The 24,598-nt window shown below is 53.3% G+C and overlaps 3 protein-coding genes across 6 annotated transcripts in view; 2 read left to right on the top strand and 1 right to left on the bottom strand.

Annotated features, from left to right (window-relative positions):
- Positions 1-15,444, top strand: part of MLPH (melanophilin) — a 28,298-nt gene extending 12,854 nt beyond the window's left edge. Inside the window, exons 9-17 of one of the 4 annotated variants that reach the window (XM_063162687.1) lie at positions 3,351-3,434; positions 5,424-5,615; positions 8,771-8,947; positions 10,808-10,963; positions 11,071-11,166; positions 11,335-11,400; positions 11,521-11,578; positions 13,347-13,444; positions 13,753-15,444. In XM_063162687.1, coding sequence (XP_063018757.1) covers positions 3,351-3,434; positions 5,424-5,615; positions 8,771-8,947; positions 10,808-10,963; positions 11,071-11,166; positions 11,335-11,400; positions 11,521-11,578; positions 13,347-13,444; positions 13,753-13,779 — 954 coding nt within the window. In that variant the 3' untranslated portion in view covers positions 13,780-15,444. The remainder of the gene's footprint in view (positions 1-3,350; positions 3,435-5,423; positions 5,616-8,770; positions 8,948-10,807; positions 10,964-11,070; positions 11,167-11,334; positions 11,401-11,520; positions 11,579-13,346; positions 13,445-13,752) is intronic. The other 3 variants (XM_063162689.1, XM_063162690.1, XM_063162691.1) reach the window with 3 other exon arrangements.
- A 2,480-nt stretch (positions 15,445-17,924) lies between these two features.
- On the top strand, positions 17,925-18,354 carry PRLH (prolactin releasing hormone). The gene is made up of 2 exons (XM_063161422.1): positions 17,925-18,024; positions 18,215-18,354. The coding sequence occupies exons 1-2, from the start codon at positions 17,925-17,927 to the stop codon at positions 18,352-18,354; spliced, it is 240 nt and encodes a 79-aa protein (XP_063017492.1).
- A 747-nt stretch (positions 18,355-19,101) lies between these two features.
- On the bottom strand, positions 19,102-22,496 carry RAB17 (RAB17, member RAS oncogene family). The gene is made up of 5 exons (XM_063161401.1): positions 22,264-22,496; positions 20,868-21,019; positions 20,533-20,658; positions 19,863-19,956; positions 19,102-19,522 (listed from the first exon to the last, which is right to left on the bottom strand). The coding sequence occupies exons 1-5, from the start codon at positions 22,406-22,408 to the stop codon at positions 19,410-19,412; spliced, it is 630 nt and encodes a 209-aa protein (XP_063017471.1). The 5' UTR covers positions 22,409-22,496; the 3' UTR covers positions 19,102-19,409.
- Between the last annotated feature and the right edge of the window lie 2,102 nt (positions 22,497-24,598).

Below are 24,598 nucleotides of genomic sequence, written 5' to 3'. Positions count from 1 at the left end.
TGTTTAATAAGCACCAAGATCCTTCTCTTCCTCTGCAGTGTGTTCCTGCCTCGGCAGGAGTGGGTCAGGGTGACCTGTCACATACCTCTCCTGAGTGATGAAAATGAGGGGAACAGCCTAGAGAAAGGTGTCAGACAGGATCTAAGCTTGTGTTTTAATTGCCAAGCTAGGACCTGTTGTTCCTGGTGCTCCCTTTGCCAGCGGTGGGCAGTGAGGATGGCAAGGCTGATCTGGTTCCTCAGATCTCATGAGCAGCAAAATGCAGAGTGGTGTTTGGCTGCAGATGCAGGGGCAGAATCACTTTCCAGTCTCACAGCTGGTAATTTGGCATGTCCTGGAGCCCTCTTTGGGCAATCAGTGAGATCTGTGACCACAGCCATCCCTCAGTGTGACGGTGTTCACAGGGGTCTTAGGATGAGGGAAGAGAGATGAGGATCTGACTCCATGTTTCAGAAGGCTTGATTTATTATTTTATGGTATATATTACATTAAAACTATACTAAAAGAATAGAAGAAAGGATTTCATCAGAAGGCTGGCTAAGAATAGCAGAAGAAGGAATGATAACAAAGGTTTGTGGCTGGGACAGAGATTCTGAGCCAGCTGGGCTGTGATTGGCCATTAATTAGAAACGAGCACATGAGACCAATCATAGATGCACCTATTGCATCCCACAGCAGCAGATAACCACTGTTTACATTTTGTTCCTGAGGCCTCTCAGCTTCTCAGGAGGAAAAATCCTAAGGAAAGGATTTTTCATAAAATGCGTCTGTGACACCTCAGCACCACACTTCTCATGCCTGGGTAGGCAAAGCTGCTCTTTGCCATTTACTTCTGTGGGCACATGTTTTAATTAACAAATACCATTCCTTCCTCAGCCAGCAGTAAATGGGAGAACCCTGGACTGGGTGTCCTTAATGAAGCCACGCTGTGTTAGGCATGAAATGTGCACCATGCTTTACAGTGGGCAAATGGGCCCAAATTCCTACCAACGCCTCCCACGACTTCCTCCAGGAGCTGGGAAAGCTCCCACATCCCACATCGGGCTGTGGTTTGTTCCCTCACACCCGGTGGTGTGCAGCCTTGTCACCCTAATGGTTACGAGGCATCTTCTCAGTCCCACTTTACCCCCATTTGCTCTTGTGGCAGCGTTGCTAATTAGCTGAAATAGCTCCCCATCCTCGCTGCCCTTTGTGCTGCTGATGTGTTTACAGCCAGCAACCATCCTCCCACCCAGCTCTAGCTAAATCAGGGGCTCTTCCCTGTTCCTGTGACTCCAGGAGCTGAAGGTTCAAGAACAAAACTTTAAAAAAAGAAATACTCTATTTTAAAAAGCACTTGTGAGGCATTCAGTTACCTGAATTGGTAACTGTGTGGGTCTTTGCCTTCAGGTTTTTGAAAGTCAGGTAGCAACAGGACCAAGCCATAAGGAATAGCTCCAATATAACAAGTTTCTCCCCAGAAGCCATCCTGCTGTACCTCAAGGGAGCTCAGTGATTCTGGATTCCCAAAGCTTTGATGCAGTCTGGCTCCTCTTTTTTACACAAAGTTTCTCTTAGAGTAACCTGTCCTCCCCCCTCAGCAGCAAGGGGTAGTTTCCCCTACCTGGTGTTGTGGGCTGTGCTTTAAGCTCATTTCCCCTTGAATGTTTTAGTGCAGAGCCCACTTTGCCAGCCTTTGTCACACTGGGAGAAGTGCAGGGTGACCCAGTCCCTGCTGAGAAGTGCCCTAATGGGGTGCATCAAAGCCAGCCTTGACTGGGAAGGAGAATGAAGCTTTTTTCCAGCTGGTAGATATCCATCAATATCAACAGCAGCCCGTTGATATTGAGGCTCTGATCTCTCTTCCTGATGGAGATGGGGCAGTGGTGACTCCTGGTTTGTCACCATCATCAGAGGCTTCTCATTGTCCCTGGGAGCCCTGCAAGACTCAGGCCTCAAACAGGACTGAAAAACCTCTCAGCAATGGGGCTGAAGTGCTTCCTGCCAGGGGTTTGATGCTGCCTGGAGGTGCTTTCACTTCGGGGTGGTGATGACTGCTCTGCTCTCCACAGGGCCAGGTTTTTATATTCATCTTCCCTTAAGCAGATGCAATCATGCCTGGCTGTTGTGAGGGTCTAATTAATCAAAGGCTGGCGAGCACAAAAACTGAGTGAGAGGATGGAAATTGTTACAAAAACAAAACCCACCCCTCACATCTCTTTGTTACCACCTCTGCTTGCTGCTTTTGCTGCTTGCTCCCCTTTGAATGGGCAGAAGCCACTCAGAACAGCAGTGATGCACTGGTAGTGTCATGAAACAGGCAATATTTATCATCATTTATGCTTTATTTGTCTGGATCAAAGGAAAGAGACTTAGTTTTTTTCAAAGAAAGAAAAACTTCAATTTCTAAAGGGAAATAAAAAAGCTTCCTTTAATGCTTACAGTGATCATAGAGACGTTTTGGTTTAAATGGATCTGAAAAATATCTCATTCCACCCCCCTGCCATGGGCAGGGACACTTTCCACTGTCCCAGGGTGCTCCAAGCCCCATCCAGCCTGGCCTTGGGTACTTCCAGGGATTCAGGGGCAGCCACAGCTGCTCTGGGCACCCTGTGCCAGGGCCTGAGCACATTACAGAGAACAATTCCCTCCTAATGTCCAATCCAAATCCACCCTCACCACAAAGGTTTGTCTTGGTTCTTGAGCAAAAGAAGTAACTTCTCTTTGATTTCCAGGGTTCTGTCTGTCTTTAATTTCTCTGCCCTTCTCTCCGTGCCCCATTTTTAGTCAGAAGACTGAGGGAGAAGAGAGGGGCGAGCATCTGCATCAGAGAAGTCAGAAAATTTCAAAGTGGTGGGGAAAACTCTCAGGTTTTTCTACTCTGTTTTTTTTTTTTTTTTTTTTTTTGTGGATTCCTCTCCACCACTGTGTTGGCAGGCATGTGATGGGGTGGTTACAGCTGGAAAAACATATTAGTAGGAAGTGAAAATGGATGTTGACTTCAATTTGGGGCAGCATGGGAATGATGGTGAGATGGGTGGCTTTATTACAGGCTGGTGCTTTTATTGGTGGTGGGGTTTTACATTCACTGCATCACAGCTCCAGATGCTTTGGTGGGAACTGCCTTGTGCTGGGGGCTTGGGATTGCTTGGAGTTTTCTAGATTTGAGGTTGCTCTGCACTTCCTGGAGCTTCCTGGCATTTTTAAGCCATTCCCTAAAAGATTTTATTTTTTAATGTCTTTCAACTCTGCCCACAGCGGCAGTGTGCTGCTGCTTGCTTTGCCCTGCTGGTTTCCTCACCGTGGTGGCTGGTCTGTTCTGTTCTCTCCTCCTTTTCCCTCTCCCTGTCTCTCTCCCCCCTTCCCTGTAGATCCATGAGCTCAACACTCGCATGTCCGCAATCGAGCGCGTGCTGAACCGCTTGGAGGAAAAAATCCTGGCGCGCCCTGACGAGGTAACCAGGCAGGAATCCTGCAGGGATGGGCCCTGGGCTCTGCTGCTCCCCTCCCCTGCCCGCTGCAGAGGCAGCCAGCGCTGCAGGGAGACACAAAATCATGGAAATATTTAGGGTGGAAGGGAGCTCCGAGATCATGGAGCCCAACCCTGCCGCTGCCAAGTCCTTCACTGAACCCTGTTCCCAAGTGCCACAACCACCTGGGCTGTTTAAATTCACTCCTGTTTTGGCTTTGGGGGGCTGTTCTGCACTTCCAGGTGATGGAGAGCCTTAGAAAACATTGCATGGCAGGGCAGAAACAGCAGGAAATTGAACCCATTTAGACCCAGTGCCTTCCTTGCCCCCTCTGCACAAGGGAAATTTGGTTTCAGGCTGATGCTTCATGAAGTGTTAATTTCAGGAGTTTTGTTTAGGTGGTGTCTGTGTCTGCAGAGCTGTGACAGCTCATTTGAACTCATGGGACACTCAAGTGTGCCTATGAGGAAGGCACCAGGTTATTGTGACTGTGAGAGCTGAGTCAAGGAGCATTTCTGCCTCTCTTCTGAGCTGCCCTGATCTTACCATGCCATCAAACTTGGAAGAAAGCAGCTAAATTAAGTTAAAGCTGAGCAACAGTGCAGAATCTGTGAATACTTAGACCGCTTAACATTGATTTTTGGGCTTCTAATTTTAGACTATGCACTCTTTTCCTTCATGTGAACCCATCACCACTCTGGCAGCTGATGGCTCAGTAGAATGGATGGTGATAATTACAGGCAAAGCCCCCAGGCATGGATGGAACAATGCAATTTCTCTTTTTTTTTTTCTGAAATTTGCAGAGGAGGGTGGCCACAATTTTAATCATTCATGGTTTCCATCAGAGTAATCCTGACCAAGGGAGTAAGAGGTTTTCACAGTGTCAGGTTCCCACACTTTATTCCCATATCCAGGGCAAATCAGAGCACAGTGGGTCCAAACAGCTGTGGGACAGGCTGAGGTTAACTACAGAACAAAGCAGAAAGGATAGCACAGCCATGGAATAGGTTTCCTGGGAAAAAAATATTGCCTGCTGCAAATGCTGCTGTTGGAGGCTGTTAAAAAACAGCTCAGACAAAACCCCACCAGGTATGACACAGGTAATTGTATTCCCATCTTAATGCAGGGATCAGCAAGTTCAGGAACTTCTGGAGATCTATTCCAGTGCCTGGGAGTTTAACAGGATTCTTCCCCAGCTGCCATGAATTGCACCTAACAACGGGGGTGGGTGGAAATTTGCCACCTATCCTATACAGAAGTTTGCTGTGTGGGTTCTCATCCCAAATGAGATCACCCAGAGGTTCCAGAAGTGACCTCAGGGAGTGGCCATTCCCATGGCTGCTTCCCTCTCCCTGCTGGGCCTTGTTTCTGGCTTGCTGTGATCTGTGACCAGCCATGCCACAGCTCCTAATGAAAACGTGGTGATTTTTGGCCCCAATCCCTCATGCCCACCTTTTTAAGGGTGGGAGAAGGGCAGCTTTCCATGGAGAAAACTGAGCAGGTTCTGTGTGTGGGGGAAAAAGGGAGTGGAGGTTCTTTAGGTCAGGGGTTTGTGTTCCTCAGTGAGGAGCTGGAGCTCAGCTCTCTGGGCTCTGCTGTGCCCTGGGGTGGTTTGGAAGCCCCTCTGGCCCTCAGAGCCACCAGCCATGCCACGGCTCCTAATGAAAATGCGGCGATTTTTGGCCCCAAATCCCTCATGCCCACCTCTTCAAGGCAATTTTCCATGGAGAAAACCGAGCAGGTTCTGTGTGTGGGGAAAACGGGAGTGGAGGTTCTTCAGGTCAGGGGTTTGTGTTCCTCAGTGAGGAGCTGGAGCTCAGCTCTCTGGGCTCTGCTGTGCCCTGGGGTGGTTTGGAAGCCCCTCTGTGCTCCCAGTCCTTGAGTTCCTCTGCTTGCTGAGCCTGTCTGGGCCCAGGCAGGCCCCGTGCCCACCACAGGAGGTTCTCACACCTTTCCCTTCTCCTGCTCCTCCAGTCTCTGGCCCCAGAGTCCCACACCGACCCTGATGCTGAGGAGGAGGAGTTGAAGAGGAAGCTGGAGGAGTTGGCCAGCAACATCAGCGACAAAGAGGTCTCCTCTGATGAGGAGGAGCGTGAGGAGGAGAAGAGAGCAAAGAAACCAGAGATGAGTTCCTCCACCGAAGCCATGACCAGGGATGTTAGAAAGGTAATCTGTGCCCTGCCACCCACATCATTCCAGGCTGCATCCAGGGCTCCTGCTGCTCTCAGTGCTTTGTGGTTTCACACCATGAAATTGTGACTCTCCTCCTGTCCCACACCTCCACCAGGGCCGTGTCTGTGTCTGCTTTAACAATGCCAAGGGATAGGGAAGTCCCGGGGTGTTAGATATGGATATTTCTCATTGTAGGCTCTCCCAGCCTCTGCCAAAAATCAAAAGTAAAGCCTCTGAGAGTTCTTGCGGGCTCCTGCCTGTCATGGAGAGGTGCACAGCCTCCCCATCTACCTACAGGAGTGATCCCAGGATGTGGAAGTCACTATGGAGAGGAGCTCTGGGGTGGGAGAAGAGCTTGGTGATGATTTAGTACTAGCAGCCTTTGTCAGGCACCTGCTACAGCCTGAAATGTCTTTTCCACACCTGTCAGTGCTCCTGAATCCCTAAATCCCTGACCCCACTCTGCTAGATTTCCAGCTCTGTGCTGCCTCCTGTCCCTGCTCTGAGGTGGGTGACCCGTGGGGACAGGGGGACAGATCACAGCAGTGTGTCCCCAGTTGTGCAGAGGTTCCAAAATAATCCATTAGGGATGAACACATAGTAATTTATGCATCTAAATGCAAATCAACGCACCTGCATGAAGATATTTCAAATCCCCTCAATCCCCAAGAAATTGTTAAATGAGGATTAAATGGATAAGCTTCTGTTCCTGCCTGCCAGGAAAAGGTGGAGCTTGTGCTGACATGGTTTTATAGTTAATGCAGTTCATTTTTGGCAAGCAGATCTTGATTGTTACTTGATTTTGTCTTTTTTTTTTACTGAAGGAGGTGAGTTGTTTGGTCTGCAGCAATAGCAATATTAATACATTTATTAATATTAGCACAGACTGAGAGGTCAGCAGGTTTGCTCATCCCCTCCCTCCTGCCTTGGCTGTGGAAAGGGGATGTGTGAATTTGCTCCAAAATGGTGGCAAAGGAAGGGAACAGGCACCACGCTGCCCCTCTCCTTTCCTGCAAAGCTTGGAGGTTGTGGTGACTTTCATGGTGCCATAAAGCCTCCATTTAATGTGCATTTGTTCCTCACCACACAAAACCTGGTGGGTTTGGGCACCACTGGCTGTGCTCTCACTGAGCAGCAGAGCTTCCTCACCCACAGCATCCTTTACTGCCTCCTTTTTCCTCATCCTCACCCACAGCATCCTTTACTGCCTCCCTTTTCCTGATCCTCACCCACAGCATCCTTTACTGCCTCCTTTTTCCTCATCCTCACCCACAGCATCCTTTTCTGCCTCCTTTTTCCTGAGAGCTGCTTTCAGATGGTTGCTGCAGCCAGACTTAGCTTCTCCCAGACTGAACAATCTGCATCATCTTAATAACCACTTCTAATTAAGTGCAGATAAGTGGTAACTCACCAAACCAAGGTTTCTGTGTTTGAAGCCTCTGTTTCTGTGTTTGAAACCCTGAACTGTTGGTTTGGTATCAGTGTAAGATTCTGGTTTCTTATCAAATGAAGCCTGGATCCTCCAGATTTTTTACTTTTATGCCCCCAGGCCCTGCTATGAAGCAGGGAGGAGTATTGAGGTAGAAATGCCTGCAGTAGCTGGACCAGCCTTGGTTAAATGCTGTCAGCACGGATGATGTTTAGCACCAACTTTCCTTGTACTTGCAACAGATCTAGGTTTGGATTCTGTGTGATTCTGAGGGATTTTTGACAGGAGTTTCTTCCTCCAGTCAAGAGGAAATCTTCTGACTGGGGGAGCACTGTGATGGAAGCACACGAACCTAATGGAAAATGTGGGAAAAAACTCTGCTGTACCGTGAAGGCACCATAAAATGATAAAAACATCATCTGCACTGAGTTAGCTGGTTCTCTGCAGGACAGCTTGCCCGGAAATACGTGCAGCTGTAAACACAACCAGCACGTATGTCACCCCCATCTCCTTGGTTTCTAGGGAATTATCAGCTGGGAGAGACCTGATGATTTTTTTGGGGCCATTTTTACCCGTGTTTAGCACCTCATCAAAGCACTTAGGGGCAGTTATTGCCATCAGCGCTCCTTGGGGTGGGAAGAGAGGACATAATTAGCCCCGAGTTCTGTCATTGTGGCAATGCAATCATTTTATGGGGTCAGGCTGGTTTTGTTCCTTTGCTACCACCTCAAGGAGTTGTTTGCATGCCCGCTCAGGCCCGCTGAGGTGTAAAGCAATACGCTGCAATTAGATCTCCACTGCTGCCTAACCCGGCGGCCCTCAGGTGCTTCCAGGGAGAGAAACATCCCTCCCTAAGCTCTTCTCCAAGCCTTTGGAGGTGACCTCTTTTGTCACGTCAGAAAAGCATGGGCTGAAATCAAAGCTCTGCAGCTGGAGAGCCCTTCATGAGCCCCTCAGTCACCACTCCTCCCTCTTCCCACAGCTCCTGGAGCTCTGGTGCCCCTCTCCCCCCTGGCTTGTGCTGTTTTGTGCACCGCATCAACATAATGTTGTGAAAAACGCCAGCCACTTGGTTTTGAAAATTTTTAAAGTTTAATAGTAATGAAATGGTTATAAAAATAGCGATACAATTAGAGTAATAATAATTTGGACAATTTGGATTAGGACAATATGAGACAATAGAAACAAAGAGTTATGGACAATCCAGGTACCTTTTTCGGGGCAACATAAGCCCAAAAAAGGACCCATGTTAACAGAGGATTAACCCTTAAAAATAACAACCTGTTGCATATTCATACACCTCATACATGATGCACAAATTCCATTCAAATACAGGATTCTGTCTGGTCAGTGTCAGCTTCTTCCTCTGAATCCTAACAGCACCTTCAAGGTGGAAGAAGTTTGTTTCTTCTGATAATGGAACAATAAATTCTCTTTCTCTGAAAGATTCAGGTGTCCTGTGACTGCCATCTCTCTGCAAGTCCTTTCTTTACAAAAAAAAAAGTATCCTACACAGCATAGTTTCTATTTTAACATTTTTTATAACCTAAAACTATATTTAACAACACTACTTAAGAGAATTAATACAGCATCGCTTTCTAACACAACACATATAATATTCATTTGAAAACTTGCGAAAAGCCAATCCTAAAATGCACATTTTTCACAACATCCATATTTTTTTTTTCCCCCCTCCCTCCCTGTGCTTTGGCTCTGGCAGAGGTCGTCGGCTCAGGCTTTGAGTGAGATCACGGCCAAAGTGCTGAGAGCCATTAACGCCACGGAGGAGGCGGTGTGGGAGTCGGTGCACGGACACAGCCAGGGCTGGGCCCTCCCTGCAGGGCACCTGCCGGCTGGGAGAGAGGTGGCCGGAGTGTACCAGGAGCTGGAGGAAAATGTAAGGCTCCCCCCAGAGGTTTTGGGCACAAGGCGGGTGGTGTGGTGGTGTTCGCAGCGGGCCCAAGACCAGGGAGGAGATGAGGATCTGACTCCATGTTTCGGAAGGCTGATTTATTATTTTATGATGTATATTGTATTAAAACCACACTGAAATAATAGATGCAAGGATTTCATCAGAAGGCCAGCTAAGAATAGAAAAAAATGATAGCAAAGGCTTGTGACTGACCAGACAGTCTGAGCCAGCTGACTGTGATTGGCCATTAATTAGAAATAACCACATGGGACCAATCACAGATGCACCTGTTGCATTCCACAGCAGCAGATAATCACTGTTTACATTTTGTTCCTGAGGCCTCTCAGCTTCTCAGGAGAAAAAAAATCCTAAGGAAAGGATTTTCCATAAAACATGTCTGTGACAGGGTGGGAACGCAAAGGAATCACCCACCCTGGAATTCCTTGCTAGGGGGTAGGTCAGCATTGAAAGGATGGTCAGCAGAGGGATTAAAAAGTCTGGACTTATGGTACAGCAGCAAAAGAAGGTGCTCTGTCTTGTGGCTTTCCCTCCCTTGGTTCCTGGTCCCCACCCTGCTCTAGCATGGCTTTGCTGGATCTCAGCTAAAGAAAACCTGCTCCAGCAAAACTCGTGTCCCGTTCCCTCATTCCCTTCAGCTCCTCCCCAGCACTGTGTGTGTTTCATCAAGGGGTTCATGAAAGCTGCTTTTAGATGGTTGCTGCATCACCCCCTATTCACTAAGGCTGCTTGTGCCTGGAGCTGATGGACTGGGGCAGGTGACAAACCCACAGCCAGAGCCCAATCCCCCTGCAAGGTTTGTGTGACCCTGGAGCACTGACAGCTTCTTTAGCCACCATAAACCCATAGGAATTTGTTCCCTGTGGAAATGTTGTGCATCCACAATGCCCTGTACCAAGCTCCAAAGAAACAGTTCAGAGAAGAGCTGGATCTCCCTCTGGGTAGTTGGGTTTTGCTGCAGGGAACGCCCTGCAATGGGGAGCAGGGTTTTGGGGACACACTCTGTGGCTCATCTCTCAATCCCTGTGGCTCAGGTTGGGTGGTGCTTGGCCTTGGGATTTGCACTGGGACCCCTGGGAGTGTGGTGCTGTGATTTGGGTGAATGGGCTCTGCAGTTCAGTGTACACAGAGGGAGCTTTGCACAACACCCAGCGCAGGGAAAGCTGAGAGGGCTGGAGGAGCAGAAACTGCCATGGCAGTGCTGAGATCCTGGGATCAGTCAGCAGAACATCTGATCATCTGATGGGGCTGCATACTGATGTGATAATGCTTTCTGAGCTGCCTTGCTTGGACCTGTGTCCTTGGAGTAACCTGGGAGGGGACAAGTGGCAGTAAAACCAGAGGTTTTATTGGGACAGATCCTTTTAGCCTTCTTCTCTAGGCAGCAAAGGCTGCCCTGCTCTGACCCTGCTCCCAGCAACACAGACACCCTTCAAACAGACTGAGCAGGTTTGGGAGAGTCAGTTTTCCTCCTCCTCACAGGACACAGCAGCCTGAGCTGGTTTGCAGCTGGTACCTGCTTTCCTTCTGAGCACACAGCACAAAGTGCTGGCTGCTGCTTCTCCAGCAGGTCACTGAGTTTTGGTCCTTCCTGAGCCTCTCACCACTTGACGCTGTTGGTAATTGCTCTCCAAAAGCCCAGGGAAGGGATGAAATAAGAAGAAAAGCAGTGTCAGAGCTGACTGGCACTGTCTGTGCTGCAAGGCAGCAAGGCAGTCAAAAAAGAGCGGCAGGAGCTGCTGCACGCAGGGCTGCAGCCACAGCATGAGAGGAGAGCTCCAAGAAGGTTAATTCTTCAATGCAATTTTTCCTTTTGCTGAATTTCAGGTGTACCTGGCTGCTGGAAAGACCTACCAGCTTGAGAAGACCCTGAAGGAGCTTGAGGAGGGGGCTCAGCACAGCGGCACCACTGACTCGGAGCTGTCGGAGCTGGAGGACAAAGTGGCCTCAGCAGCTGCCCAGGTGCAGCAGGCAGAGAGTGAGGTGAGGGCCTGACCCTGGCAGATGCTCTGCCCAGCCAGAAGTGGCAAACAGAGCCACTGATGGCTCCTCCAACCACCACCTGTGTGCCTTTTCTGCTCCTCCTACAGATATCGGATATCGAATCCCGAATCGCGGCCCTGTCCGCCGCAGGGCTGACAGTGAAGCCTGTGGAGAAGGCAAAGAAGGCAAAGTCGAGTGTGCTGGTGAGCATGGAGGGTGGTGGCTGCGATGTACCTGCTCCCCAGGGTGCTGGGAAGGGCTGTGTAGCTCACTGAGCCGTCCCCAGCCCTCCCCGTGCTGCCTGGTGCTCTGAGGTGTCTGCCTCCTCCTCCTGCAGCCCCAGAGACACCTCTGCCTCCCTCTGTCCACAGGCTGCCTGTCTCCATTCTGCTGCTCCTGCCAGCAGCAGCCCTGGGGAGTCTCTGGATGACATTAAAGTGAGTGTGTGTCAGTCACAGGCTGTGGCACAGCCAGGGGGCTGCCATCAGAGAGAGCCTCATGGAGACCCCTGCCCTCCCGGCCCTTGCCCACAGCAGGCTGCTCTCCTTCTCTTGCAGGCAATGCCCGGGCTGCAGAGGTTCAGGAGGAAGTTCAACAGCCCCCTGGAAATCACCAGTAAGGAGCAGGGCCCTGTCCCTGGGAGATGGGCACTCTGGGGGGCTGGGCTGGGTTTTGGGGGTGCTGCTCCCTCTTTCTCCTCCTCTGCACCCTCCCTGCACTGTGTGTCTGCAGTGGAGTCCCCTTGCCTGTGCTCATGGGCAGTGAGGGCAGAGCAGAGGTCAGGCTGAGGTGGCTGAGTGCTCCAAGAACCAGGAATTGTCTGCAGCCACCCCTCGGTCCAGGGAGACACCTGTGTGCCTTCATCCCCTGGGCTGCTGGGTCTCAAAGCCTCACCTCAGCCCATCCTCTCTTCTGACAGCAATTCCTCCCTTGCTTGGCCACCTTGGGGAAGGTATCCTTCCCTGGATGGCGTGCCCCACCTCTGGAAGTGCTCCAGGCCAGGCTGGATGGGGCTTGGAGCAACCTGGGACAGTGGAAGGTGTCCCTGCCCATGGCAGGGCGTGGGACAAGAGGGGATTTCAGGTTCCTTTCAATCCAAACCATTCCATGACTCTGTGGATGTTGACCCTGCTGCCCACCTGGCTCAGCCACTGCTGGGGACAAGAATCCCTCCAGGGCCCAGCTATGGACAGAGAGCAGCTTGGGAGAGCTTCAGAGTGGATGGTCACCTGAAACTTGGCCCAGCAGCTGGTGTGGTGGGGGGACAGTCACTGGAAACGCTTCATTCTGACCAACATCAGCGAGACCCATTAGGAAATGGCTTTTCTGTTTCTCCCTTATCTCTCCTCACAAGCTTAAAGGCAGAAAGAGTGGCTCTCCTTCCAGATAATGGGAGATGAAGGGAGGGAAGGGGGGAAGGATCATTTATTGCAGAGGCAGAGCAGCATTTCCCCCATTCACACAGACAATTAACACTGCTGTTCCCAGTGATGGCTGGTGGAAAGGTCCCTTGTCCTCATCCTCCTCAGGAATCATCTGCTCTCCTTCCTGCAAAGGGCAGGCAGGTAAAGGTGCAGCTGGTGGAAGAGGAGATGAATGAACAGGGCAAGAGATTCTCAAGAGATGAAGAGGAGATGAATGAACAGGGCAAGAGATTCTCAAGAGATGAAGAGGAGAGGAGATGAATGAACAGGGCAAGAGAGTCTCAAGGCTGGGCAGGGCGAGCTGAGAGCTTCTCCCAGGCTGGGGTTTTGTTGCACCACCAGAGCAGAGTGTGGAAAGGCTGGCCCAGCTCACACAGAGCTCTGGAGTGTGACTGTGTTCACAGGGGTCCGAGGATGAGGGAAGAGACGAGGATCTGACTCCATGTTTCAGAAGGCTTGGTTTATTATTTGATGATATATATTTCATTAAAACTATACTAAAAGAATAGAAGAAAAGGATTTCCTCAGAAGGCTAGCTAAGAATAGAATAGCAAAGAATGATAACAAAGGTTTGTGGCTCGGGCTCTGTGTCTGAGCCAGCTGGGCTGTGATTGGCCATTAATTACAAACATCTAACATAGACTAATCACAGATCCACCCATTGCATTCCACAGCAGCAGATAACCAATGCTTACATTTTGTTCTTGAAGCTTCTCAGGAGGAAAAATCCTGAAGAAAGGATTTTTCATACAAGATGTCTGCGACACCGGAGAGCTGAGCAGCAGCAGCAGCTCTGTCTCCCCCTTACCAAAGCGCTCCCATCCCAGAGAGGGAGTGCTGGGATGCCCCCAAACCCGCAGCCAGAGGGGGATCGGTCCATCCCAAGTGACTTGGTGGTGGCTGAAGGCTCTGGTGGGGTGGGTGAGGAGCTGCTGGCCACCTCTGCCCTGTCCCTGCAGGTTTTGACGACTCCTTTGACCGCAACTCCGCGTACCGCGGCTCGCTGACGCAGCGGAACCCCAACGGCAAGAACAGGAGGGTGGAGCGGCTCTTTGCGGTAAGGACCAGCGCAGGGCAGGGCTGCTGGCCTGGGTTCCCCTGGGAATGTCCTCCCCCAGGTTCTCCTCAGGCTGATGGAGCCCTCAGCTCCCTCCCTGCTGCCTGCTGAGGGCAGGAACGCCCGGGCACCACCCCTGAGCTCGGGGGTGTCACAGCCCCAGAGAGGGTGAACGTCAAGGAGTTCCCGCTCCCTGCGTGGTCTGTGGGGTGGGACAGGGACTCCTCACTCCTAGAAAGGGACAAGGGGATGCTGGGCTGGCTCAGGGTGGCGTGGACACTGAGGTTTCTCCTTCTTGTGCCCCGCAGAAGCCTGTGATGACCCACCTGTCCTGAGGAGAGGGGACCTCCCTGCTGCCGCGTTTCAGCGAGGGTACGAGACCTCAGCAAAGCCAAGCCTCTCACAGCCTTCCCTGCAACTCTTCCTCCTCCTGAGTCCTGAGCCCCTCTCTCCCTGAAACCCTGGACAGAAAGGAAGCCAGAGGCCGTGGGAGGAGGAGCAGAGCACTGGGGTGCAGATGTGTGGCCAGGGGTTCTTGTGGGAGGATGCTGGAATGGGACCTTGGGCTGGGGCAGCTCTTTGGTGCTGGGGCAGCCAAGGGGACCAGAGAGGTGCAGAGCAGGAGTGACCTCCTTGGGGGACAGCTGGGTGTCAGTGTGACATTCGGGACAGGGCAGGGACACAGCCCTCCCTTGGCAGAAGCTGTCAGTGCCTGTCCCTGCTCTCTCCAGGCTGCTGTGAGCAGGGACAGGAGCTGACAGTGAGCATGGAATGCCCTTGGGATGCCCCAGGTAGAAGAGGGATTCAGGTACCCCAGGTAGCAGAGGGATCCAGGCATCCCAGTGCTGGGATTCACACCCTGGTGCTGGTCCCAGTTCCCTGCCATGTCCTTTGTTTCCCTGCCCTGAGCAGCACAGCAGGATGAGAGCAGTGCTGGTCCCCTCCCAGTGAGCTTTTTGCTCTTTGCCCCAAGCCATGCAAACACCCAGGGATGGCACTGTGGGGCCTCTTGGGGCCACCCCATCCTTGGGCAGGGCTGTGCTGCCCTTTGGGGGCTGCAGCAGCCCTGGGCCCCTGGTGTCAGCCTCCCCCAGCTCCCCCAGGACGTTTGCTTGCCTCCAGTATTCAGCTCTGCACTGATCCCAGTGGATCAGCACCAGCCCCATTCCACGATGGGCAGAGGGTTGCTTTCCCTGGCAGGCCACTTTGGAAGAGGTTTTTTTGTTCTGTCCCTGCCCTGTACAGCCCCCACCCTCCTCCTTCCCTCCCTCCCCAGTGGGCAAAGTGGGGAGGATCACTCACAGCTGGAGCAGGGACGTCAGACCAGTGCTGGGTTTCCCCTCCATGGCCACCCAGGCTGGATCATTTTAGGCAATTCCTGAGCATCTGAGCTAAAACCACTTTAGTTAGGAGCAGTAGGGCGAGTTCTCATGCAAGTAACACATTTGTTTGGCTTTGCTAACAGTAGAGGCTGCTAACTGCCTAGGAAATTATCCTGTGGTCATCCCAGAGAGTATTGTAAGTCCACAGTCTGGGCTTCCCAGCTGGAAACAAATCCAGTTTCTTAATTTAAAATGAAATCCTTGTGGCCTGAAGCTCAGCAGGGTAAGTGCAAACCCTCTGCTGTGGCAGAAGCTCCCAGGCACTGCAGCTTCACTGCATCCAGCCTGGGCTGTGCTGGGATGGCAAAAGGGAGCCATCCTGGGCTGGGAAAAGGGAGCTCCACCAAAGGGTTTGCACCCACCCTTGTGGCATCAGGGCTCAGCCCTCACCCCAGCCCCATCCCCTGCCTGTCTGGTTCCAGCCCTGGCTCCAGTCCTTCCACACCTGACCCTGTGCAGGGATCCCCACAGGGAACCTCAGCAGTGCCCACCAAGGCATCGCTCAGTAGCCACTCACCTTGTTCTTTGCTGGTTTCCTGACCCGTTTTGCCTGTGTAGAGATGATAATAAACGTTCACTAAATCATGCAATAAAGCCAATTCTGTGTCCAGAACCACCCACCCGTCTCCCAGTGTCTGTTTTTTCAGTGCACTCGAACAAAGGCTCCTTTCCCTTCCCATGGAACCCCAGAATGGGTGGGCTTGGAAGGGACCCCAAAACCCATCTCACACCCCCTGCCAAAGCCAGGGATGCCTTCCAGGTTTTACCAAGCTCTGTCCAGCCTGGCCTCGGACAATTCCAGGGATCCAGGGGCAGTCACAATTTTCTGAGGGTCTCCCCACCCTCACAGGGAAGAATTCCTAATTCCCTACATCCCATCCATCCCTGCCCTCTGGCAGTGGGAGCCTGTCCATCCATCCCGTGTCCCAGGTCCCTCTCCAGCTCTCCTGGAGCCCCTTTAGGCACAGGAAAAGGGCTCTAAGGTCTCCCCAGAGCTTTCTCTCCTCCAGGGGAGCACCCCCAGCTCTCCCAGCCCTCAGAGCATCTCCTTGGCCTCTTCTGGAGTTGTTCCAGCAGCTCCATCCATTTCTTTACTTTACTTTACCACTCCTTGCTTCAAGGCTGGCCAGGTGGAGCGGGCAGGAGCTGGACCAGCAGCACTGAAGCCAAGGGTGGGCAAAGGGGACACCCAGGCTGGTGCTGAGGAGGGGCTGGCTTTCAAATAAAGGCTCCAACTTGCATAGAAACCCTGAGCAGCTGAAGCCACAAGAAGCACAAGCCCGCAGCATCAAGGGGCTGCTTTAAACTAGTATTAAAGCCTTAAACCTGTATTAAAGCCTCAAACCTGTATTAAATGCCAGCAGCCCTGGGGTGGAGAGAGGCCTGCAGAGCCCAGGGTGGGGATTGCCCTGGCTGGAGCCCAGGCTGGGGCAGGTTCCACTCTCTGCAGCCCTGTCCCTGCTTTGCTGCGCATCCGTGGCAGTGCCCTGTGTGCCAGCTGTGCCCAGCACGGGCTGTGCCCAGGCAGAGGAGCTGGCACTGCCCCATTTGGAGCTCTGCCCAGGGCAAAGCCACCCCACAAGGGTGAGATGACAGAGCTCTTTCCCTGCTGGTGACAGTGCCCGCACAGAGATGTCCCTGCTTTGGGATGTCCCATTCTGTCTGCTTGGACACACCCTCACGCTGGCTCCTCCAGCGTCACATCCAGCAGCATAAACAGCAGAAATCCTTAAAATCCGTTTAAAATGGGAGTGGGGGGCAGGGAAGGTGGGGATTTGGGGAACAAGCCCGTTCCTGCCAGCGCCTTCCCCTGGTGTCTGTATTTAGTGTTCTGCTTTCCCTAAAGAAAAATTTTTGGGGGGAATGGAGGGGAAGGGGTGGTGGTACCGGTGTGAATCCCGCGGTGGAATTGCATTGTTCCCTCCAGCGCTCAGGGCAGCAGCACACACCGACCCCGGCAGTAGAAAACTTCCCCTTGTCCCGAATAACCCCGCGGGGAGGTTGGGCATTGACAAATAAATCCCCAATCCACCTCCCTGAGCCAGCTGAAGCGCTGCTCCCTCCTGACTCACCGACATCCCGGTGCTGATTCGATGAGAGGGGACAGCGGCGAGGGAGGGAGGGAGGGAGGGAGGGAGGGAGATGCCCCGGCTCGGGGTTCGCCTCTGACATCAGCAGCAGCCCGGCCATAAAAGCAGCGAGCGGGGGGACCCCGGCTCAGAGCGCCGGCCCCGGCTCAGCGCACGGAGCGGACCCCTCTGCTCGCCCTCCCCGCCCCGGTAAGTGCGATCGGCAGCGACGCTTTTCTCCTTCCCTCTGCCTGCCGTGATGCTCCCGGCGATTGCCGAGCCTGCTGTGCCTCTCCGTGTGTCTGTCCGCTTTGCCTCTCCGTCTGTCCAGCCGGCTGGCGGCGATGGGGATGTTCACAAGTTGGTGCCCGCAGCAAAGCTGAGCTCCCCGAAGCGCAAGTGTCTCCTGCTCAGGGCTCTGCGAACTTTTCCTTGCAAAAGTGGCTGGAAATGGAGCAGCGCCGAAGCCTCCCCGTGTCCTGCCTCGCCCGGCGCCTCCTCTTGGCTGCCCTGCCCTGCTCCCTGTTTTGGGCGGCTGCGGAGACCCAGCCCGCCCTGCTCAGCGCCTCGGTGCCCTGAAGGGTGGCACAGGGGGATTGTCCCCAGGCTGTCACTGCAGCAGCCGCGGGCAGGGCTGGGTGCCAAGGGGGCTGAGGTGGTCTCCGTCCATCCATCCATCCATCCATCCATCCATCCATCCATCCATCCATGCATTTTGGCGCTGGTCCCCATCCCTTGGGCTCTGGGCTCCCACAGCTTTGGTCCCTGAGAAGATCAGGCCTGACTTAAGGCCCCAGGCTAGGACCAAAACCTATTTCCATGGCCATGAGGTTTGTGCAGCTCATGTTTGGAGGTGCTATATTCCCCAGAGCCCCAGCAAAACCCCTGGGTTTGTTCTGCTGCTGTCCCACCAAGCCCTTTGCTGCCGATCCACAGCCAATCCCTTCTCCCCTGCAGCGGCATCGGAGCCTTCAGCAGGCTCAGGAGCCTCCGCAGCCAGGTCACAGCGTGCTGGGGATGAGGCCGGGGATGAAGCTGGGCGCCGCCTGCCTCCTGTGGCTGCTGCTGCTCTGCCTGAGCCTGCCCGCCACGCACGGCCGCGTCCTGGAGCGCTCGGTGGAGATGAGGAGTAAGGAGAACATGAGTAAGGGACCCATCCCTCTGCATGCCCCCGGCTCAGCTCCATCTGGGGGGTGAGGAGCTGCGGCCTCTGTATGCTCCTCATCCCCCTTCCCTGCTGCTCCCGTCCCCTCAATGGTGGGCGCAAGGCCCCTTCCATGCCACCCAGCCCCCTGAGGGTCTCTCGGCTTTCCCCGCAGCCCCGGACATCGATCCCTCGTGGTACACGGGCCGCGGGATCCGGCCCGTGGGGCGCTTCGGGCGGCGGCGGGCGCTGGGCGGGCCCGGGGCTGCTCTGCGGGGCTGCGCTGCTCCTGCCCGGCTGGAGCCGAGCCCCTGAGCCCGGCCGGCAATAAAATCCCTCCTCTCTCAGCGCCGTGTGCCAGCCTCTCTGTTCCTAACCTCACCCCAAATCCGCATGGGCGCCGTGGGTTCCTGCCCGCCCTGGCGGTGTGACAGCCCTTCCCTCTCATGGTTATCCCTGAACATCCCAAGAAACACCCCAAAAATAATCACAGAGGCTCCCCCCTTTCCCAGGGGTGTTCCCTTGCTGTGCCAGCTCCCCAACACCTTCGTTTCCATGAGCTGGCGACAGAAACAGCCGCCTCATTTCTGTGGGGTCAGAAACTCCCAGGGACGATGTGATGCTCTGTCCACCCCGCTGCCGTGCCCCAAAACCTCAGGGATCACTGCCCCGCAGGCAGGGTGGGCGCTGCTGCCTCTGCAGAGGGCACAGGTGGGTTGTGCTCCTCTTCCAGCCGAGGGCAGTGCCCACAGTGCAAAGGCAAGGCACAGCAAGGCACTGTGACGCCACACGTTGGGTTTGGCCCCATTCTGGCTCAGTGATTGCCCCCAAGGATGGGCTGTGAGCCCTGCAGTGGGGTGGGTGGGCTGAGGAGAGCACTGGCCCTGGTCCCTGCCACCCCCAGGCTTCCTGTGGCTCCCAACAGGCTGACCTGCAGGACAGGAGGGGAAAGGAATACACACCTTTAGGGCAGAATTCTCTTTATTTGCAGCCTGGGTGTAAAACCACCGGGATCTTTGCTCTGGGGAATTAAACCCTCCCTTTCCAGAGGGAAGGGGAGATGGAGGAGGTGACAGCCAGGGGTGGGGGGATGTCACCACTCAGGGTTGGTGGCAGTGCTCCTGGCAGATTGTGCTTTAACCTGCAAATTGGTGGAGGAAACCCCTGTGCTTTATGTCCCGGCTAAGGATGGAGCTAAAGGGTTGAAGAGGCCCCTTGTACCAGGCCAGGGTGAGCTCTGGGTGGGATTTCAGAGGGAGGGTGGCCAGGCTGAGCTGTCCCTGCAGCTCTGAGCCCCCCTGCGAGCTGTCCCAGAGCTCTGAGCTCTGTCTGTGCCCCTGTGGAGGTGGGCTGGGTGCAGTGTCACATCCTCAGCTCCTGCAGCACCTCGTCCCCGTGCCGCTCGTCCTCAGGTCCACGGTGGGGCTCCCACGTGGGGATGGCCTGGGTGCCTTCTCTTTCTCCCTCCTCAGGAGCTCTTGGACTAGGAGGAAACACAAGGCAAAAAAGGGGGCTCCCTTTTCCCCTCTTTTCTCCTGCCAGAGGTTGGGATGCCACAGCCACCCCGTGTGTCCCACCCCAGGGCACCATCCTGCAGGAACAGCATTGCACTCCCAGACTGGATACCAATGCAAAATAAAATTGTGGCGCTGGGAGAAGGCCTGAAAACCATCCCTGACACTGGGATATCTCGGGATGGATGTGTCCATCCTTCTGCCTTAACGGGTGGCTGGCTGGCTGGAACATCTCAGTGACAATGAAGGGGCTGAGCCTTTCAGGGTTTACCTGCCTCTGCCCTCACCTAGAGCCATCCCACAACTCACCTACAGCCATGAAGACATCGTTCACCTGGTGGTTGGATTTTGCAGATGTCTCCATGAACAGGAGGCCTTTTGTCCGTGCAAAGTCTTCCCCCTCCTAAGAGAAACGAGCAGAGTCATTCCCCTGTCCCCTCTGGGGCTGCTTGTTCAGTTTTGTGGTGGGGTTCACGGACAGGCACTTCAGAGGTGTCTGAAAACCTCTTAAATGCTTGGATTTCCATGGAAATTTTCCCTGGATGTAGCCCAGTGCTTTCTGTGAGAGGTGGTGAGGGAACCCCAGGCACTCACTGTGGTGTTCGCAGGGGTCTCAGGATGAGGGAAGAGACGAGGATCTGACTCCATGTTTCAGAAGGCTGATTCATTATTTTATGATATATATATTACATTAAAACTATACTAAAAGAATAGAAGAAAGGATTTCATCAGAAGGCCAGCTAAGAATAGAAAAAGAATGATAACAAAAGCTTGTGACTGACTGAGACAGTCTGACAGCTGGGCTGCAATTGGCCATTAATTAGAAACAACCACATGAGAACAATCCCAGATGCACCTGTTGCATTCCACAGCAGCAGATAATCAATGTTTACATTTTGTTCCTGAGGCCTCTCAGCTTCTCAGGAGGAAAAAATCCCAAAGAAAAGCTTTTTCATAAAATGTGTCTGTGACAACTCACCTCAGTGGTGACCTCTCTCTCAGCAGCAAGGTCTGTCTTGTTGCCCACCAGAGCAACCACGATTTCGTCAGGCAGGAATTTCTTCTCCAGCTCCTCCAGCCACAGCTTTGCTCTGCTGAACGTTTCCTGGAGAGATGGAGACAGAACCCCCCAGTGATCAGGTTTTGATTTAATCCCTTTGTCTCACACCAAACCAATGAGGGTGGGGAGGTTCTGATTTTCCCCTGTCAGAGAAACAGGTCACCAGCCCTCAAACACATTGAGGGATAAATCACCCTTGGATGGGATTCATGGCACTAGAAACCATGGTGGCAGGGTCCTGCCAGGGGCCTTACCTTGTTGGCAATGTCATAAACGATGAGGGCAGCGTGGGCATCCCTGTAGTAGAGGTGACAGACACTGTGGTACTTCTCCTGGCCCGCCGTGTCCCAGATCTCAAACTTGACAGTGGCCTCGTCCAGCTCCAGGATCTGTGTGAAGAAGGAGCCTGCAGGCAAGATCCAGGGGGTGTGTGTTCACTTGGAGCAGGAGCAGGGAGCTCAGATCCCCTGCCCTGAGGCCAAACCCATCCTGAGGTCATTAATGATGTTCTGACGCACAGAATCCACTTCTTGTGGCCATGGCACTGGGCTGAGGTGGCCCTTCCTCAGGTGGCAGCAGATTTGGGTGGATGACCCCAGGTTTGATGCTGGGTAACTCTGAGCTTTGCGGAATGCCCCCAGACAGAGAGACAGCTCCACCTTGCTGGTGGGTCAGAGCTGTGAATGGGAATATCCATGGAAAGGGCTCCCACTGGAGGGGAGCCCTCAGGGAGCAGATGGCTGGTCCACAAGCAGAGGGACAAGAGGAGAAACTCCACTTTGCTCTGCTCCACCAGCTGCAGGGGGGATCACAGCCTCTGTACCTGCTTAAGGCAAAACCCAGGTGCATCTCATAAAATAAATTATATATAAAGTCTGGGTGCTGTAGGAACTGAAACCAGGTGATCTTCAATGCAAACCTTTCTAAGAGACCCTCAGGGGTGCCTGAATAGCTGGGAAGGCAGCACAGCATGCATAGAGCAGATGGGCTGCACAGTTTACTCATTTTCTTATTCTGCTGCTCACCTGCCTCTGAAAAGCAGCACAAAGCCAGAGCTGTGTGATGTGGATGTGGCTTTGCTTGTGTGGCCTGGAAGTACAGAGGCGTGAAGGGGGAGCGTAGCCATGATATTTTCTGAAAAATCCCTTTGCCAGGATTTTTTTTTCTCCTGAGAAGCTGAGAGGCCTCAGAAACAAAATGTAAGCAATGGTTATCGGCTGCTGTGGAATGCAACAGGTGCATCTGTCATTGGTCTCATGTGGATGTTTCTAATTAATGGCCAATCACAGTCAGCTGGCTCGGACTCTCTGGTCAGTCACAAGATTTTGTTATCATTCCATTCCTTTCCTTGCTGGCCTTCTGATGAAATCCTTTCTTCTGTTCTTTTAGTATATAATTTTCTTTTAATATAATATATATATCATAAAATAATAAATCAGCCTTCTGAAGCGTGGAGTCAACATTCTCATCTGTCCCCTCGTCCTGGGACCCCTGTGAACACCATGAGGATCTGGCTTTTGGGCAAACCTGCACCAAAGTGGGCCTGTGCTGCTGCAGGATGGAGCAAGCAGCTCCCCTGCATCCCACCCCCCTGCAGGGAAGTGCACCAGGCTTGGTGTCTTATCCAGAGCCATGGAGCCCCTCACTCACATCCCACGGTGGGCAGCAGCTCCCTGAAGTCGTTCCTCACGTATCTGTAGGCCAGGCTGGACTTGCCCACGGACATGCTGCCCAGCAGCACCACCTTGTACATGTGGGAGACTCGGGGCCCCTCCGGCGTCACTGGCTGTGCCATGGCCTGCAAGGAAACCAGCTCTGCTCAAGGGGCGCCCGCCAGGAGCGACCCCGGGATGGGCTCGGCCTCCTCCAGCAGCTCCTGACTGGAAATGCTGAAACAGGCTGGAATAAAATCAAAATCGTTAATAGTATCGTAAGATGCAGATTTAATGCATCAAAGCATCTGCCACTGTCAGCTAGGACCAGAAGGTGGAGATGTTCAGGAGGAAACCTGATGCCAGAGGCCTCCTTGGACGTGGGCAAGGAGATTGGTGCATCTCCTTTAGGAAGGAGCTGGAGGAATTTCCCAGCAGAGGGAAATCCCTTCTGGCTGTGCCCTGCCCTTCAGGACACCTCTTTCCCCGCAGTCCTTAGGCTGATATCCCACATTTATTATCCTGCTTTGGAGTTCCATCAGGGGAGCCTCAGGAGTGAGCAGCCCTGCACACAAAGCAGGCGGCAAATGCCGAAGGCCCCCAGACCAGCCAAGCCCCCGGAGTGCCACCCCCCGTGCCACCCCAGAGCGTGACACACCGCCCTGCCGTGCCCAGGCATGGCAGGAAACACGGACCCAGCGACGGGGACGGCCTCAAACCTGGCTGAAGAGAGCTGCTGCAGAGCCTTGGTCGGCGGGAGCCCTCCCGGGTGACACGGGTGTCCCCTGCTCCCAGCCCTGGGCCAGGGAGGTGCCACTGCTGGGTGGGACGTGCCCGAGCAGGGCAGCAAAGCACACTTTGCCCTGCTCTGCCCTGGTTCCTCCTCACAGAGCTCCTCCTCCACAAACACTCAGCCCATGTGGACGCTTGTAAAGGACAGAGGGAAGTGCACGGGGTGCTGGGCTGAGCAGCACGCCAGGCTGAGCTCTGCTGGAGTGGGGAGCATTCCCTCCACCTGGAATAAAGCCCTGGTGGGGCAGACAGCAAGGATATGCAAGACTTGTGATGAATAATTGGTGCAATTTCTACCTGGGCCTTGGGCATTTGGCTGTGGAAGCAAGAGGGACCTTTTCAAAGACACCTACAGTGGAGTTCCTGCAGTTGCCTTCCTGCAGCTCCCTGCAGCTTCTGCAATTCCCTCCCTGCAGCTCCTGCAATTTTCTGCTCCCTGCTCTCTGCAGCTCCCTGCAGCTCCTGCGAGTCCCTTCCTGCAGCTCCTGCAATTCCCTCCCTGCAGCTCCCAGCAGTTCCCTCCCCTGACAAAAGCCCCTTGTTCCTGCGAGCTGCTCATCCCACGTGCCTCCTTTATTGTGCCTGTCCTCCCCCTGCAATCTGGCAGGCTCCAGACCTTTGATTCTTCATTAAGGCTTGTCATTAAGAGCGTTCCCTGGCTGAACCCAGGTCTGGGTCTTTAGATCCAAGCAGTTTTTCTGCTGGGTGAGACAGGGCTTTAATCCCCTCAAAAAACACAAGCAACATCATCTCTCCCAGCTCATGAAGCCCTGTGATGAAGAGCAGGATTTTAGTTTGTGCAGAACAGCTAGTTAGTCATATTTTTCAAGCAGGAAGAAGATAAGCCCTGTGGCACAGCATGATTGTGCTGCTTAAGGTATTGATTACATACATTGGCCTCTTTGGAGGCTGGAAACAAGATTGCCACCCATTCTGGGCAGTTATTGTCAGTGATTAGCCATAAAACTCTCTAAGGAAACAGGAAGCTGCTTGAAAACTACCCAAGGCTGTGTGTATTAAACACAGTTTCTCATCATTTCCCTCTGCTGCTCTCTGTTCACCCTTAGAAAGGTGGGTTGATGCTGGAACAAAACCCACCTGAGATTTACTGCAATGAGTATTGCCAAAGCTCACTTGAAACAATTTTTTCCCCCATGTTAGGAGGCAGAGGGTGAGGCTCCCTTCCCACCTGAAGGAAGCAAAACAAGTGGCTTTGTTCTGATTCAATTGAAAACAGGATTTAGGGGGAAATGGTGGGGGCTTTGACCTCTTTTTTTTTGTTGGAAAAGGAGAGTACAGATTAAAACCCTGCATTTCCTGGATGAGGGACTGTGGGGAAAGCATCCAGATATCTACAGTCATCAATTTGGGGAGCAGCAGCTGAGGTGGTGCAGGTCCCCTCCTTGTGCCAAGAGGCCACACTGAGGGGCAGGGAAAGCTCAACCTGCTCAGATCCAGTGCAGTCAGAGAAAACAAACCAATTTATCTTCAATCAGCTGTGAAAACCCTGCTGGGGGATTTAGTCTTCAGGTACAGCTTAA

Source organism: Melospiza melodia, chromosome 8 (genome assembly GCF_035770615.1).
Source record: "Melospiza melodia melodia isolate bMelMel2 chromosome 8, bMelMel2.pri, whole genome shotgun sequence".
NCBI lineage: Eukaryota > Metazoa > Chordata > Aves > Passeriformes > Passerellidae > Melospiza > Melospiza melodia.
Note: the sequence above shows the minus strand (reverse complement) of the source record. Positions and strands in the feature narration are given on the sequence as shown.